The sequence below is a fragment of the Syngnathoides biaculeatus genome, chromosome 2 (genome assembly GCF_019802595.1).
Source record: "Syngnathoides biaculeatus isolate LvHL_M chromosome 2, ASM1980259v1, whole genome shotgun sequence".
In the NCBI taxonomy this organism is placed as follows: domain Eukaryota; kingdom Metazoa; phylum Chordata; class Actinopteri; order Syngnathiformes; family Syngnathidae; genus Syngnathoides; species Syngnathoides biaculeatus.
In genome coordinates, this window is record NC_084641.1 from 33,901,920 (window position 1) to 33,919,052 (window position 17,133).

General features: G+C 46.3%; 3 protein-coding genes across 6 annotated transcripts in view; 2 read left to right on the top strand and 1 right to left on the bottom strand.

Annotated features, from left to right (window-relative positions):
* The first annotated feature begins 5,046 nt into the window (after positions 1 to 5,046).
* On the top strand, positions 5,047 to 8,309 carry atp5f1b (ATP synthase F1 subunit beta). Its single transcript, XM_061801957.1, has 10 exons — positions 5,047 to 5,205; positions 5,970 to 6,149; positions 6,251 to 6,425; positions 6,528 to 6,649; positions 6,734 to 6,918; positions 6,987 to 7,145; positions 7,218 to 7,340; positions 7,413 to 7,625; positions 7,745 to 7,946; positions 8,021 to 8,309. The coding sequence occupies exons 1-10, from the start codon at positions 5,103 to 5,105 to the stop codon at positions 8,116 to 8,118; spliced, it is 1,560 nt and encodes a 519-aa protein (XP_061657941.1). The 5' UTR covers positions 5,047 to 5,102; the 3' UTR covers positions 8,119 to 8,309.
* A 199-nt stretch (positions 8,310 to 8,508) lies between these two features.
* Positions 8,509 to 11,834, bottom strand: LOC133491076 (retinol dehydrogenase 7-like). Its single transcript, XM_061801969.1, has 5 exons — positions 11,468 to 11,834; positions 10,581 to 10,895; positions 9,401 to 9,659; positions 9,149 to 9,312; positions 8,509 to 9,078 (listed from the first exon to the last, which is right to left on the bottom strand). Exons 2-5 carry the CDS (start codon positions 10,891 to 10,893, stop codon positions 8,855 to 8,857), a joined length of 960 nt encoding a protein of 319 aa, XP_061657953.1. The 5' UTR covers positions 10,894 to 10,895; positions 11,468 to 11,834; the 3' UTR covers positions 8,509 to 8,854.
* Positions 10,715 to 17,133, top strand: part of LOC133491044 (bile salt export pump-like) — a 37,555-nt gene continuing 31,136 nt past the window's right edge. For 2 of the 4 annotated variants that reach the window (XM_061801900.1, XM_061801926.1), the window contains exon 1: positions 10,718 to 10,854. The gene's annotated coding sequence lies outside the window, so the exon portion shown is untranslated. Of the gene's footprint in view, positions 10,855 to 17,133 lie in introns of all 4 variants that reach the window. The other 2 variants (XM_061801910.1, XM_061801918.1) reach the window with 2 other exon arrangements.

Consider the following 17,133-nt stretch of genomic DNA (forward strand, 5'->3'; position numbering starts at 1 on the left):
CCATCCTGGACGACAAGGCCGGTGGCTGGCTCAGCCTTGTCGACAAAACTGGGAAGGCCAAGCCGGTCACGGCTTCGGATGGCCTGGCTCATTTTCGGTGCTGAGGTGGCTTATCACAGTGCCGAGGAGGGCCGGTTTACGGACGACAGCGGCAGGTATGAACAACCCTGTCGGCAATGGCGCACTCAGCCGCGTGCGAGGACAACACCGTAAAGCGGCCCGGCTCGGCACCATGATAAGCCACCTCGGCGCTGAAGATGAGCCACCCCACCCGAAGCCGTGACCGGCGCTGCGGCGGCGATAGACTCCCAGAAAGTATGTATGAGCCAGCCTGGCTGAAGCCATGCTCGTCCACTTTGCAGGCGAGCCGTGACGGCAGCCTTTGTGGGCGAGCCAACACGGCAGCAATCGCGGGCGAGCCTGACGCAGAACCCGTCCGACACGCACATCGACACATTTAGCACGGCTGTCATACGTACGCGGATCTTTTGTTTCATTATGAGAGACTGATGACATGGTCCGCCCCAAACTTTCATTTTTTTTCAGTAGCTGTATACAAACCTACCTGTCATTTGGAACCCACGAAGCTCTCGTCCTTTGCACCCGTGCAATCCATTTTTCACAATGAAAAGGGTCTCTTTCAAACTTATGAAGGGTAATTCCATTCTCCCGAGTGTTCAAGCAATGTCCAGCAATGCAACGAGCCGGCATTTTGGCTAACATGAAGGAACAACAAGCTACCTTCCCGGAGGTAAAACTAATAGAAACAAACGAGTCCACTGGAGGGCGGTCTTACCATGTACGCCACTTCCTGCTTGTTCTCGAAAGCAAATCCCTCGAGAGGATTTTCATGGCGGGAGTTACAAAAAGCTGTATACGTCAAAATCATGTTTTATGGTGAAAAAAATGCATGGGTCCATGTTGGCTGCTGTTTTTTCATTAATAACATACTAAACATCATGCATTTCATGACAGTGGCCCTTTGAATAAATGACCCCTGGTTTTACACAAACTCGCATTCATTAACTATCATTGGAAAAAAAAAAAGGAAAAGGGTGACGTCACATGCACAATCTCTATTACACAATAAGTAAAAATTCAGGCATTGAAACGAGCTTCAAATAGATCGCTAATAACAAAACGCGTCTGTATTCTAAACTGAGCTAAACTAATATTTAACATCAAACGTTAGTACTTACATGACCGGCAAAACCTGTTTCATTTACAATGAGGACCGTGAGTACTTAGTAGGAAGTTGGGAAGTAGAAACGTCAATTTAAACTTGCTTATTGGCCCAGAACACCTAAGCTTAGCTGGCTAACAACGAGATGCGTTAGTGATTAAACCATGATTTTGAAGAAATATCGAACGTGAGTAACTTCCAAACTTGTTCAATGAGGGCTGTGAGGACTTATAGGAAATTTAACAAGTCTTATCTTAGTACACCTTTGTACCCAAATTGGTGGTGTATCATTCGCCTTGAAGCTGCTCGGCCCAAGTTAGCCTAGCGCGCTAACCACATTACCTACGTAGAGTATACAACGAGGACCAAACATTGAACGTGGACTCAACCTTCAACTACTAGAGTGAGGGCCATTGTGGTTTGAATCCCTTCCATCCACATATCCTTTAAATCGCCATATCCTTTATATTTTCACACAGGTAGTACGTGATTTGTGTACCTAACGTGCTGACTTTGTTTATTTGATTGCTTGTTTTGAGTATCTCAAGCCCGAAGGGGGTCACAATTCCTGTGCATCCTGTGGGCCGGTCCCAAGCCCAGATAAATGCAGAGGGTTGCGGCAGGAAGGGTTGCGGCAGGAAGGCCATCTGGCGTAAAACTGTGCCAAACATACACGAGCGTTCATCAAATGATACGAGCAGATGAGAAGATGCCTGAAGAATGGAGGAAAAGTGTGCTACTCCCCATTTTTAAGAACGAAGATGATGTTCAGAGCTGTGGAAACTATAGATGAATAAAGATGATGAGCCACACAATGAAGTTATGGGAAAGAGTAGTGGAGGCTAGACTCACGACAGAAGTCAGTATCTGTGAGCAACAGTATGGTTTCATGCCCAAAAAGAGTTGATGCATTATTTGCCTTGAGGATGCTCATGGAAAAGTACAGAGAAGGTCAGAAGGAACTACACTGTGTCTTTGTAGACCTAGAGAGAGCCTATGACACCGTACCAAGGGAGTAACTGTGGTACTGCACTCGCAAGTCTGGTGTGGCGGAGAAATATGTTAGAATTGTACAGGACATGGATGAGGGTAGCAGAACAGCGGTGAGGTGTGCTGTAGGTGTGTCAGAAGAATTTAAGGTGGAGGTGGGACTGCATCAGGGATCCGTGCTGAGCCCCTTCCTCTTTGCGGTAGTAATGGATAGCCTGACAGATGATGGTAGACTGGAATCCCCTTGGACCATGATGGTCGCAGATGACATTGTGATCTGCAGTGAAAGCAGGGAGCTGGAGGAGGAACAATAAGAAAGATGAAGGCACACACTGGAATGAAGAGGAATGAAGGTTAGCCGAAGTAAAACAGAGTATATGTGCATGAATGTGAGGGGTGGAGGGGGGAGAGTGAAACACCAGGGAGAAGAGATAGCGAGGGTGGACGACTTCAAATACTTGGGGTCAACAATACAGAGCAATGGAGAGTGTGGTAAGGAGGTCAAGAAACGGGTCCAAGCGGGGTGGAAAAGTTGGCGGAAGGTGTCTGGTGTTCTATGTGACAGAAGAGTCTCCGCTAGGATGAAGGGTAAAGTTTACAAAACAGTGGTGAGGCCGGCCATGATGTATGGATTAGAGACGGTGGCACTGAAGAGACAACAGGAACCAGAACTGGAAGTGGCAGAAATGAAGATCCTGAGGTTCTCGCTTGGTGTGAACAGGTTGGATACGATTAGAAATGAGCTCATTAAAGGGACAGCCAAAGTTGGATGTTTTGGGGACAAGGTTAGAGAGAGCAGACTTCGATGATTTGGACATGTCCAGAGGTGAAAGAGTGAGTATATTGGTAGAAGGGTGCTGAGGATTGAGCAAGAGGAAGACCATAGAAAAGGTTGATGGATGTTGTGAGGGTGGACATGAGGACAGTGGGTGTTAGAGAGGATGTTGTACGAGATAGGCTAAGATGGAAAAATATGACACGCTGCGGCGACCCCTAACGGGACAAGCCGAAAGGAAAAGAAGAAGAAACGAGCTTCAAATAGAGTATTTTAGACAGCAACATTTATTTTTTTTATATTGAAAATAATGAAGTTGTTTTTTGTGAGGATTTGCTTTATTTTATTAGACAAAATAAATACTTCAGGGCTCTTGTCCAGGTTTGAAACAAGGGTTAGGGGCTTATGTCTTCAGGGCATAAGTCCTCGGGGCTCATGTCCATAAGGGCTCATGTTCTCAAGGGCAAATGTCCGTTCCCCTCGTGATGCAACTGCCGATAATGTAGCCTATGTGCATTTTTACGGTACAAGGGCGCACTCTAGTGGAAACACTACAATATAATACTGTACACAGTATTCATCCCTCCATTTTCAGAATTGCTTCTCCTCACGAGGAGCCTATCCCAACTCCCTGCCGGAAGGAGGCGAGGTACACCCTGAACTGGCCGCCAGCCAATCGTAAGGCACATAGAAGCAACTGTTCAAACTCAGATTTACACCTATGGAGAATTTAGAGTTTTCAATTAATCGACCTTCAACCAACCTGCCATCCATGCTCTTGGGAAAACCAGAGAACCTGGAGAAAACCCCCGCAGGCACGGGGAGAACATGCAAACTCCACATAGGCAATTGAATTAATTTGGTGAATTAATTGACAAGTAAATTGCCCATAGGTGTGAATGTAACTGTGAGTGGTTATTTGGGGGAACGGACGTTTGCCCTTAAGGATATGAGCCCTTATGGACATGGGCCCCGAGGACATATGCCCTTAACCCTTATTTCAAATCTGGAAACGAGCTCTTAAACATTTATTTTGTCTGATAAAATAAATAAAACACTCTCAAAAAGCAACTTGATTATTTTCAACATAAAAAAATAAATGTTGCTTGTCTTAAATAGTCCATTTGAAGCTCGTTTCATTGCCTGAATTTTTACTTCTTGTGTGTCTTAAATGATATGCTGGTAAACAAAAAAAAAATGTATCCTTTTCAACATCACTTAAAAAGTTTGTGAAGGAAATATATATACAGGAAAGTATAATTAAAATATCAACAGCTTGTGAACAGTCCTAAACGCGTTGTAATTTGTCATGAATTAAATGTTACTTGCCACCTCAGATTTACTTTTCACTGTCAATTGTGCTTTATTTTATCTCCGTCTTAAAAAGAACTAAATGGTTCTAATGTATGGTTTTCCTCATTTATGCTATCTTTAAAAATAAATGTCCAAAACAATAATCAGTTTTAGTTCTTATTTTTCTTCAATATGTAATTATACTGGGAGTCATAAGGGCCCGTGTCCAGATTTGAAATGTCCCCTTGGCGACCAGCTATCTGCGGAAGAAAGGTGAGGTAAACCCCGAACTTCCCACTCCCAACACTCGCAATAATGAAAAACAAAATACTGTATTGATGGCCTCCGTCTATTATTGATCTGATCCTACACTTACTTCAGTGGTTTTCAAACAGGGAGGGTGCGAGGCTACCACGAACACTTTTCATTATTAAGTTACACCCAGCTATTTTTCATGCATGTGTTGGATCGGGAAGTGGGGGGGGGGGGGTAACCACTGCTTGGGTGACTTGGTATCAATATTATCGATCGTTTCAATATATATATAAGGTGTCAATGTCCCAGGTCAAGGAGCAAGTGTCACGGGTGGGATAGATTTATTTTTGTCTTTTTTATTAACTATTTTGTGAGGAAAATGTCTTCTTTTTCAAGTACTGTATGTGTATCAACTAACAATACGGGATGCGTAACCAATTTTATGGAAGGCAGAATGTCATCCACAAAGGTTTTGAGAAATGCGCATGGGGGCGTTTAAAAAAAAAACAAAAAACGTCATGTGCGCACGCGCAGTGCCTTGAGACCGTACTCAATTTAAAGCCGCAAAGGTCCTCTCGTCTCCTTCCACCTTCAGCCATTTTGATCATGTTGGGAGCAGTGGGACGCTGCTGCACCGGGGCTCTGCGGGCTCTCAGGCCTGGGGTCCAGCCCCTGAAGGCCCTTGTCGGATCACCGTCCGTCCTTTCTCGTAAGTCGCTCGAGTTTTGGGGATTTTGAGCGAAAATGCATGTGCCCAAGACATTACAAGATGTCTTTCAAATACGCGACTAATGCTATGCTAAAGTTAGCCGTTGCTAGCCACACGCTGGCTGTTCTTTCGAGCCACTTGACAGGTCTTGAGATCCACTCGTTAATTTAGGAATAATGGACTGCTCTCAAAAGTATTCATGAACTAGAAGCAAATGTACGTAATCATTGTTGGCAGAATGCATACGTCGGACGATGTTATAATAGCGCTTTTCCAACGCTAGCATAAATGACCTTTCAGGAATGACATGAGGTGGCTGCTCGACTGACATTACGCGCTGGTCGTCTTGGTGTTGTTTTTCTTGCGGAGTTTTAGCCTCGATGTTACTCCAGCAAAACATGGAATATCTTACACAGAGCGAGGATAATGTTAGAGATGATCGGGTAGAATAGTAAGGAGCTTGTAGCAGACACAGCGAGTTTCCGGATTGCTAGCAACCTTAGCTTCGGTTAGGTTTCATTCATTTGACATTCGCAGGTAGTGAATTACTGACTGAGCTTTGTAATTTTGTTTTTAAATTCATCAAGGGTTAATTTGGAGATTCGCGGTGGATATTTGTCTCACTACCCAGCAACTTGGTTGTGCTTTGCTCTTCTAGACTTCAGAAACTCGTGATTTCTGGTTTTAACTTTGCACGATAGCTTGCCAATGTGAATACAATGTCATGACTATAAATTGATTTGGTGGGTTTCTTTTTCTCACAGGCAGAGACTATGTTTCCCCTGCCGCTGCTGCTGCTGCTAGTGTTGCCACTGGACGCATCGTGGCTGTCATCGGTGCTGTGGTGGACGTCCAGTTCGATGAGGGCCTTCCACCTATCCTCAACGCCCTGGAGGTCGCTGGGCGAGAGTCCAGGCTTGTTCTGGAGGTGGCACAGCATCTTGGTGAGGAGCCAGACTTGTAATGATGTCTTTTTTTACTTTTAAAAGCACATAGCAGCTCTGAAGTGAGGATCTGAAGTTAACTTGTCTTTTTGTTTGTGTAGGTGAGAACACTGTACGCACCATTGCTATGGATGGTACTGAAGGTCTGATTCGCGGACAGAAGGTTCTAGACACCGGAGCACCCATTAGAATCCCAGTGGGTCCTGAGACCCTCGGTAGGATTATGAATGTCATTGGCGAACCTATTGATGAGAGGGGCCCCATTTCCACAAAGCAGTGAGTTTACTGTGGAGATTAAATTAAAGGCGCTGATAAAACATGCATCCATTTAATGCAGTGTTTGCTTCTCTAAATGTATGTTTATTTGTGTTCTCACAGGACTGCACCCATTCATGCTGAGGCACCTGAATTTACTGACATGAGTGTTGAGCAGGAGATTCTCGTGACTGGCATTAAAGTGGTCGATTTGTTGGCCCCGTATGCCAAGGGAGGAAAGATTGGTATGTGGAAGATATATACATTTTAATTGTTTTAGATGCAGTTGATTTGAAAACTTTAAAAAAAAAAAAAATCTATGCTTTCAGGGCTCTTTGGTGGAGCTGGTGTAGGAAAGACTGTGCTGATCATGGAGTTGATCAACAATGTAGCCAAGGCCCATGGTGGTTATTCTGTGTTTGCTGGTGTGGGCGAGCGTACTCGTGAGGGAAATGATTTGTACCACGAAATGATTGAATCCGGTGTTATTAATCTGAAGGACACCACCTCCAAGGTGAGCAGATGAGATGGGTCTCACCTTATTTATTTTTGGAAGTCTTTCTTCAACTCTTCTTCCAATAGGTGGCGCTAGTGTACGGACAGATGAACGAGCCCCCTGGTGCTCGTGCCAGAGTGGCTCTGACTGGACTGACTGTGGCAGAGTACTTCCGTGACCAGGAGGGTCAGGATGTGCTGCTCTTCATTGACAACATCTTCCGCTTCACACAAGCTGGCTCTGAGGTCAGCACTTCCTGAACAAGTGCCATGTACAGAAGTTGGAATAGGTTTTAACGCTTTCATTTGACTTCTCAGGTGTCTGCCCTGCTGGGACGTATCCCCTCTGCTGTGGGTTACCAGCCCACTCTGGCCACAGACATGGGTACTATGCAGGAGAGGATCACGACCACCAAGAAGGGTTCTATCACATCAGTGCAGGTACATTCAACAATCTGTTTCACAAAATGTGTGCGCTTCAATGTTAAAATTGTATCTCTTTCCCTCTCTCAGGCCATCTATGTGCCTGCTGATGATTTGACTGACCCTGCCCCCGCCACTACCTTTGCTCACTTGGATGCCACCACTGTGTTGTCTCGCGCCATCGCCGAGCTTGGCATCTACCCTGCTGTCGACCCCCTGGACTCCACCTCCCGTATCATGGATCCCAACATTGTTGGAGCCGAGCACTACGATGTTGCCCGTGGTGTGCAAAAAATCCTTCAGGTCTGATTATTATTTTTTTTTAATTAGGTTTAACCTTGGCTAATTGTCATTTAATTTATTTTTAAAGACTAAATTTCCACAATTTACTTTTTTTTTTTTTTTTTTCCCTTTTTCTGTAGGATTACAAATCCCTACAGGATATCATTGCCATCCTGGGTATGGATGAGTTGTCTGAAGAGGACAAGCTTACTGTGGCTCGTGCTCGCAAGATCCAGCGGTTCCTGTCCCAGCCCTTCCAGGTGGCTGAAGTCTTCACAGGCCACATGGGCAAGCTGGTGCCTCTAAAGGAGACCATCAAGGGCTTTAAGAGCATTCTTGGAGGTGAGTGTGGAAGGTTCCACATGCAAATGTAAGAGACTACTCAACTTTCTAAATTAATTTCCTGGTTCTCGTAGGTGAGTATGACTCCCTGCCCGAGCAGGCCTTCTACATGGTTGGCCCTATCGAGGAAGTGGTCCAGAAGGCTGAGAAACTGGCTGAGGAGCACTCCTAAATCCCTGAGCAATTGAACTATTAAGGAACTAAAGAAGATAAACGAAGAAATAGGCAGGTCTCCAGCTGTTCGGAGCACTTGATTTGTAAAACATGTCCAAATACAAATGCCTTGTCATCTTGGGAGTTATATTCAATGTCAGTCACCATTTGCAACAAAAAAAGAGAATAAAGAGTCTTTACACTTGTCAATTATTTCCCCCAAGAATTTTGTACCTTCAATAACCACTAGATAGAACTCATGAGCCATGTTTAACAACTATCCAAATGGTTCTTGTAGAAATAAAAGGAAACATAGCTTGTTTGTCTTTCTGGAGTGCAGTTGTATGGATGGCAATACAATGAGGTAATCCAATTTTGTATTTTACCTGGATCAGCAAAGTCTCCTATGTGAAGCGTAGCTTGCTTTATTGTCATGTACTTTTATACATTACAAGGAAATATGCATGCCTTACTGACCCCAAATTGTAGTTTTTAGTTTTTCTTACATTTCACACAGGCTTATCACGAAGAACATGTACGTTGACCTCAACATGTTCCCTTCAGATAAGGTTTTCTATATGGCACAGCATAACAAAAGTACAATGTTCGGGTATGGAAGAAAGCAAATTGTTTTGAAATCTGGGGTGGGGGGAAGAATATTTTCTCAACTGCATTTTCATTCGTGACTGCTGTAACATCAGAGCAAGTGGTCGTGTAGAATAGCAGCTATGTAAAAAATGATTAAAATAGTGCACTTATTGCATTGGCTTGGCAATTGGAATGGCTTCTTTACTCAGAATGTAGCTGGAGACGCAAGTTGGCATGTAGGACAGCGGCAGCCAGAACAATTTGGCGTCCCATCCTGGTGAGTAGCGAGTACGAGGTTGAACAGCTGATACCGCATGCTCCATACAGTTAACCACCTTCATCAGGTCTCCATCAGATAGCTTAGCAACTTTGTCAGATAAGAGTGCTAACGCTGTAAGGGTTGGGCAAAGAGCAGTGTAAGAAATAATTTTAAAAAGTAAGAATATATAAGTCAATCTTACATTTCTGAAGGTACTCCTGTCCATAGTCATCTCTGACTTCCTGAGGCATCTTGTCCCACAACCACTTGATATTCTTACTCAGGATTGCTGCATCAGTCACGTTTGTTTTGAAGAAGCCCGGTTCGATGCACAAGACCTTGACACCGAAGGGTGCCATATTTAGCCTATGTGGGGGAAGCCATTTATCATTAGTGATAGTTTCATAGCTAAAACTTAAAAAAAAAAAAAAGTTGGCAATGAGCACAGCTTCACCTGAGACTGTCATTGAACGCTTCCACGCCGTACTTGGAGACAGTGTACGGACCTCCGGTGGGACTAATCCTCCCAAACACACTGGCAACATTCACCACCCTGCCCCTGGCCTTCTTGATGAGCGGGAGGACGCTCAGAGTCACGGCGATCACCCCGTTTAGGTTCACATCCAGCATAGACTTGTAGTCTTCGATGGTTAGCCAGTCACATGGGGCCGAGGGGACGGACACGCCGGCGTTGTTCACTACGGCCCACAGGCCTGGGAGGACCACACGAGGAAGTCAGTGTAGACAGAATACACCAACATGTGAAAATATAGTAATTATCAATTTTGATTTATGCCGACCCTGCGTTTGTCTGGTCATCTATCTAGGATGGTACCCTACCCCCCCCCCCCCCAGTCATCTGGGATAGGTTTCCTCTTACCCAGTAATAAGGGCAAATGCTGTGTGATGGATAGACAAATGAGAGGTGAGGCAACCATTTTTTGGAGGGGGGTTATAACTGCTTGTCCTTTTCAGGGTCAAGGGGGAGCTTCATTTCATAGTCGCTAATTTCAGGGAAAAGGCAGGCTATGCTCTGGACTGGTCTCCAGTCAATCAGAGCTGCACACGCGAAGACCATTCACACAAACTTTCACACCATCACTGAGTGGGAACTGAATCCATGCAGCCTAGAAGGAAGCCAGCTAGGTAACACCACCAGTGACTAGGACAAGGGTTCAAAACAATACCTTTAAAACAAAGGAAACATTTTTCTTTGCAAATGGTACCTATCCAAATAAGAGTCCTGGTCATAGCTTTGTCAAGATTTTAAAAGTTGAAAGTATGTGGAACCTGACCTCCCTGTACAAAACAGTTGGGAAAAGTACTCATACTGGTATCAACTGACAGACACGTCAGCACAAAAAATATTGCTTCACAACTTCTTTATAAAAGATATGTTTGAAAATAAGACTCTTATAATGTACTTTCATTTATATTCAGTTCATTAACTGTTTTGATAACCTGGCACAACAAAAAAAAATTCCACACAAAATTACTTTCCATCTTTTATTAACTGACATACCGTTGTCTTTGAAACAAGAAGGAAAATAGACACGTGATCAAAACAAGTGCCCGTAGCTTTGTGAAGGTTAGTATTTATACTTTGTTACTTACTACCGCTGCTGCACACTCACCACGCTGGTCCACTTTGTCCTTGATCATGGCCGCCACTTTGGCGACACTTTCAGCAGATCGAACGTCCAGGTGGGTTGTGGTCAAGTTACCAGAGCAAGATTTTCTCAGCTCTTCTTCGCCCTTCTCCGTGTAGCAGGAGGCGATCACTCGGAATCCCAGCTTGTCCAAGTGACGAGCCAGGAGGTTTCCAAAGCCCGTGTCGCAGCCGGTGATGTACACATACTTGCCGTCCTTGTCGGGAACCCTGGGTAGCTCCCTGAGCCAGCGGTACAGGTAATAGAACACGACAAGTCCCAGGAGGAACAGAAACATGTCTACGGGAAGCACACAAAGAAGTCCGACATTGGTGCGTCGAACGTGCGATCAAAAGTTTAGAGAAGGCCCAAATGTTGTACTTGTTGTGCATTTTAGGATTTATGCGGAAACGTTTGACCCCAAAGCCGAATATTGCAGGGGGGGGGGGGGCAGTGTGGTGACGTTGCATAATGTATTAGGACCAACGTGTCAGAATGTAACCTTTACCCCCGTGCGTGCACATAATTCGAACAGTATCTAACTTTACTTGATGTGGGAGATGTTTTTTTTTCACTTTATCACTCAGTTGCGCACAGTTGAATACATTTGGGTTAGAGGTTTGTAAAGGTAAATACATCGGAAAGGGCTTTCATCACATTACGACACCTTCATTTCTAGTAAGACTTAAAAAGTAATTTCCTTACGAGGTAGTAACTGGTTTTATTAGATGAAAAATATATAGATGATTCGGATACCAAAATAAGCGTCCACAGCACAAAATTGTATACATTAGCATTTTTTTCAGCATCTAGCAAACTAATCCTTGCTTAAAATATGAGCAAAATTCAAAAAGTTAAGCGCAACATCTTACCCTTCGACAGGAGGTGGACCAGAGCAACGTGAAGCGCTTCAGCATGGAGTGAGTTGTACTCTGTTCCATTAATGTCCAATCCCTTTGAGCTATCGGAGCCGCCCCCGCTTCCCTCTTATGATGTAGATGCCATGGCGCCCCTCCCTGTTGAAATAGCTGCGCTTCTACTGGCGACAAGACCTTATGCTCCTTTGTGCTATCCTTATCTAAACGTGGACAGAAAGTGTGGCAATGGAATGTAAATACATGGCTTCAAAAGTAATAATCATAAATGTGGCTCCCATCTGCTGTCAACCAAGTACCGTTGCACGCGCGGGTTCCTGACTTTTCCGAGTTATAAACAACATCAGTCGCCTCTGTTTACTTTTGAATTTCCTCTCTGGACAGCTTGCTTACATTGCTTGTCGAACATTGGGTGGGTAGACATTCCTTTTCAAAAGTATTGGAACAGTGAAGCAAGTTCCTTTAAAAAAAAATAATATATATATGTATATATATAAAAGCTTCTTTCGGCTTCTCCCTTTCAGGGTTGCCACAGCGTGTCATCTCAGATGAACGCACATATATGTTTGGCACAATTTTTACGCAGGATGCCCTTCCTGACGCAACCCTTCTCAGTGAGTGGAGGCCCCAGGGCCTCTCTCTCTCTCTCTCTCCTCTCTCTCTCTCTCTCTCTCTCTGTCTATCTCTCTCTCTCTCTCTCTCTCTCTCTATCTATCTATCTATATATAAATATATATATACATATATTTGTTTGTTTGCTTGTTTGTTTGTTTATTAGTTTTCTGTTCTCCAGAGGCCCTGTAGCTCCGTGGTTAGACTGTTGGTTTGGTATACTAGGGCTTGTCAGTTCGTATCCCATTGTGGCCTCCACGCCCCGAGACAAAACGAGAGTTTGCGTCGGGAAGGCACCTGTCATTAAAACTGTGCCAAACATATATGAGTGTTTCGCTGTGGCGACCCCTCATGGGACGAGCTGAAAAAGCTTACTTACTCTTTTTTTCTGTACACTGAAAAAAAATTGTCTTCAACATCAAAAGACAAAAGATACCGCTAAATGCTAGAAGACTGCATCTTTGCACATTTCTTTTCAGAAATACATTATTATTAATTGAATGTTTGTTTGTTGTGTTCTTCCGTACTCAACATGAATGCTGTACCAGGGCGGCACCCACTGCCAGAGCCAAATTTCTTGTGTGTTGTTACTTGTTACATACTTGGCCATTAAAGTTGATTCTGATAAACATTTCGGATTTAATTTTGAAGCGTTTATAGACAGGGTACTTAAAAGAACCGATAGACTTGAAATTGGCTGAAGGGAATTCAACTTATTGCTGACTATACTGAACTTGCAATAAGTGCATCAAAGCTGCTTGTGGTCCATGACCAGACTCTTGCGTTCTTGTGGTGATTTTCAAGGCTTTCTCCCCAGCCTCTGTAAATTGATAATATATTATTATAGTATTCCCTTTACTCCTCTTTTCAGCAGGTAAAATGCTGGCTCTATGTTGGAGAGTTTGCAGATCGACCTGGCCTCTCTCAAACCTTTCACTTTTTGCCCCTGATGAACTTCTTTCCTTGCTGTTTACTTTTCCTTTGGGTCATTATCTTGCTGCATGATGAAGGATCTCCCAAACAGGTCTGTTGGAAAGTGGCACACAAAAGATTTCTCTTGACTTCTTACAACATTTTGCTGCTGTCCACATTTTTCCATTGCTTTACATTATTCCATCAATTTGAGGTGAATGAGCCCAATCCCAGACAAACAATACAAGCTGAACTAATCTTTAGCCTTTCCATCAATTAATGGTTAATCTTTGTCTCATCAAGCCATAAAACTTTGTTCCAGAACTTATGAGCCTCGTCACTGTAAATTATCTGCAAATTCCAACCTGGCGTTCCCTTTCTTCTTAATAATGTTTTCTTCTCATGGGGCACACGCACATCTTGTTCATGTTCATGACCTGAACTCTTACCAGCTGGAGGTTGTTGCTGATGTCACTTGTCTACTGCTTTCAAACATTTTTGGTCATCATTGGTTGTTAGCTTCCATGATTCACTTGCTCAACGTTTGTTACTTAGTAACGTTGTGGTTTCTTCTTTCTTTAGGACATTTCTAAATGGCTGTCAATGTTGTGTAATGGCTTGAATAGATTTTCTATATTTTCCCAGTTTTCTTTTTTTTCCACCCAAAACCATAACTAGACAGCTATCTGTTTTTCACATTGGTTTCATCGAACGAGCAAACTAAAAATAAATAACTTCATTTTCGGTTGCACGTATTTAAAATGTGTCATAAAAAGTGGCGTAATTTTGCCTTTTCCCCCCTCAATTTAGTTGTGTAAGTTGAACTGATTTTAATCATGTGCAAGGAATGGGCATGTTCAAATTAAGTACTTTCAAAGGTTTTTGTTTCAGTGTGTAAATGTCATATTCACAGGCAATGTCATGCTCCTGGATTCCAGCCAGGGCTGGGCGTGGCCAGCTGATCTGAAGGTGCACACCTGCGCCTCATGACCTTTGATTAAGACCCAGTACATATAGGACCCGGGGGACGACTATTACTCTGCTAGATCGTTGCCTCTCATGCCTCGTTCCCGCACTACCGTACTCCTGACGTCTACCTCCCGTGTACCGACCAACGCCTGTCTCCCGACCTACCCCGTAAGCCTGCCGTTACTGATCTTGCTGCTTGTTTGGACTGACTCCCTGGTAACCGACATTGGAACGAATAAAGGCTTATTCCGCACTGCTTACCTCTCACCTGAGTCGTGCATTTGGGTCCACCCCCGAGTCTCGTCCGTGACAGAACGATCTAGCCAAGAACATGGACCCAGCCGACTCTGAAGCCATTCGCCGTGCGCTGCAAGTGCAGGGCAAACGCCTGGGTGAGCAAGAGGCTGCTCTCCAGGGTATGACTCACCAGATCCAGGAGCTCTGCACCCAGCTGCAACCGTGGCTAGCCTCCCAAGCTAGCGCGGCCGCTCTTGTGCCTCCCCGTGCCACCATCACTCCGCTCTCTCGACCAGAGCGGTTCTCAGGCGACTCCGGTAACGTCAAGCCCTTCCTGGCGCAGTGCGATCTCCACTTTGAGCTGCAAGCTCCCGCTTTTCCCACAGACCGCTCCCGGATCGCCTTCGTGATTTCCCACATGACAGGGAGGGCGGAGGCATGGGCCACCGCCGAGTGGAGCCGTACCTCGGAGACCTGTCGCTCATGGGCGAGCTTCGTCTGCGCGCTCACCCAGGTGTTCCAGTATGCGGCTCCAGAACGCCAGGCAGCGTCGTCACTCATGACAATTCGCCAGGGGCGTCGCTGCGTGTCCGACTACGCCATCGAGTTCCGGATTCGGGCTGCCGAGAGCCGCTGGAATGAGGAAGCCCTCCATGACGCGTTTTACGAGGGACTGTCCCCACAGATCCGTGGACATCTTGTGGCCATGGATCTTCCGCCTTCGCTTAACTCCCTCATCGCATTGGCCCTCAAGGTGGACCAGCGCCTCACCGTGCAGAGACAGATGGAGGGCCTGAGGGAGGAGGAGAGGGAGAGTCGCAGTCCGGTTGTTTCCGCTTCCCGGCCACCCGTGTTGTCAGCTTCACCGGAAGCCATGCAAGTGGAGGGGCTTGGCAGCTCAGTGGAGGAGCGCTTACGTCGGCGACGAGAGGGACGCTGTTTTTACTGCAGGCGTTTGGGACACTTGATCGCCCGTTGCCCGACTCGACCAGGGCATTCTGACATCAGGATCGCTACTCCGGTGAGTGTGCGGTACACCGCGATGGGGTCAGGGAGGTCCCTTCTTCACCTCACCTTGGGAACGGACTCCCGTTCATGCTCTGTGACAGCTTTCATTGATTCTGGGTCGGAAGCAAATCTGATAAATCCCCGCGTGGTCGAGGAGCTGGGGGCAGCAACCTTTCCCACGCAACGTTTTCGTCACGCCTATGCCGCCAACGGCAAGTTCCTTTGTCGGGTTACACATCGCACTCAGACGCTACGTATGAGCTTTCCGGACGCTCACTCGGAGCGTATTAGCTTTCATGTCTTCGACGCACGTAGTAGCGACATCATCTTGGGCAGCCCGTGGCTCAAAGAACATAATCCGCACATAGATTGGACCACGGGTCAGATCAAGACTTGGGGAGAGGACTGTCTCAGTCGCTGTCCGGAGAGACAGGGGTATTCAAGTTGCGCCGGTTCGGCTAACAGAACCTAGTACCGCCCTGGACCTGACCGCAGTGCCCTCCTGCTACCATGACCTACGGGAGGTCTTCTCTGAATCTAAAGCAAAGTCTCTGCCGCCACATCGGTCATACGACTGCGCGATTGAACTCCTGCCAGGCACCTCTCCTCCCAGAGGGAAACTGTTCTCTTTAACCGGACCAGAGCATCAAGCCATGAGGGACTACATCGAGGACTCGCTGGCAGACGGACTCATTCGCCCCTCATCCTCACCAGCCGGTGCGGGTTTTTTTTTTGTCAAGAAGAAGGACTCCACGCTGCGACCCTGCATCGACTACCGAGGCCTGAACGACATCACAGTCAAGAACAGGTACCCTTTGCCGCTTATCTCTACAGCATTCAAACTCCTCCAGGGAGCCCGGATCTTCACCAAGCTCGACCTGCGCAGCGCTTACCACCTGGTGCGGATTCGGGAAGGGGATGAGTGGAAGACGGCATTCAACACCCCCACAGGGCACTATGAGTATCTGGTGATGCCCTTCGGACTGACTAACGCTCCGGCCGTCTTTCAGAACTTCATCAACGACGTGCTTCGGGAGTTCCTGAACAGATCTGTCTTTGTTTATCTGGATGATATTCTCATCTTTTCAGCAGACCTAACCTCTCACATTCAACAAGTCAGAGAGGTGCTCCGGCGTCTGCAGCAGCACCAATTATACGTGAATATGGAGAAGTGTGAGTTCCATCGGGCATCCGTGTCCTTCCTGGGCTTCGTCCTGGCTGAGGGAGAGATACGGATGGATCCCGGGAAGGTCGACGCGGTGCTGCGGTGGCCTACCCCCACCAACAGGAGGGACATACAGAGGTTTCTGGGATTTGCCAATTTCTATAGGAAATTCATAAGGAAGTTCAGCTCCGTGGCCGCTCCTCTGCATTCGCTCACCTCGCCACATACCCCCTTCGACTGGTCCGGGACCTGCCAGGAGGCCTTCAGCAGGCTCAAGGCAAGTTTCACTACTGCGCCCGTTCTCATTATTCCGGACCCAGATAACCAGTTTGTGGTGGAGGTGGATGCATCAAATTCAGGAATCGGAGCAGTCTTGTCGCAGAGGAGTCCCAGGGATGGAAGGATCCACCCGTGCGCGTTCCTGTCTAGAAAGTTGACCCCGGCAGAGAGGAACTACGACGTGGGAGATAGGGAACTGCTGGCGGTCAAGAGCGCGTTGGAGGAGTGGCGGCACTGGCTGGAGGGTTCGCAAGTACCGTTCGTTGTCTTCACGGACCATAAGAACCTTGAATACCTGAAGTCGGCGAAGAGGTTGAACGCCCGTCAGGCCAGGTGGGCCCTATTTTTCACCCGCTTCGACTTTAAGGTGTGTTTCCGCTCCGCCCAGGCTCCAAAAACGGCAAGCCGGATGCACTCTCGCGGATCCACGAGGGAGGGCGCACGGATTCAGACGCCGCTACTATCCTGCCAGCGAGGTGCT

Bases quoted from the DNA above. Each gene is read 5' to 3' on its own strand.
- atp5f1b (XM_061801957.1), top strand. From the start codon at position 5,103: ATGTTGGGAGCAGTGGGACGCTGCTGCACCGGGGCTCTGCGGGCTCTC. The intron at 6,426-6,527 runs GTGAGTTTACTG...GTGTTCTCACAG, and splicing joins GGCCCCATTTCCACAAAGCA to GACTGCACCCATTCATGCTG. The intron at 7,146-7,217 runs GTCAGCACTTCC...TTGACTTCTCAG, and splicing joins TCACACAAGCTGGCTCTGAG to GTGTCTGCCCTGCTGGGACG.
- LOC133491076 (XM_061801969.1), bottom strand. From the start codon at position 10,893: ATGTTTCTGTTCCTCCTGGGACTTGTCGTGTTCTATTACCTGTACCGC. The intron at 9,660-10,580 runs GTGAGTGTGCAG...TGGTCCTCCCAG, and splicing joins GGACAAAGTGGACCAGCGTG to GCCTGTGGGCCGTAGTGAAC. The intron at 9,313-9,400 runs GTGAAGCTGTGC...TCCCCCACATAG, and splicing joins GCGTTCAATGACAGTCTCAG to GCTAAATATGGCACCCTTCG.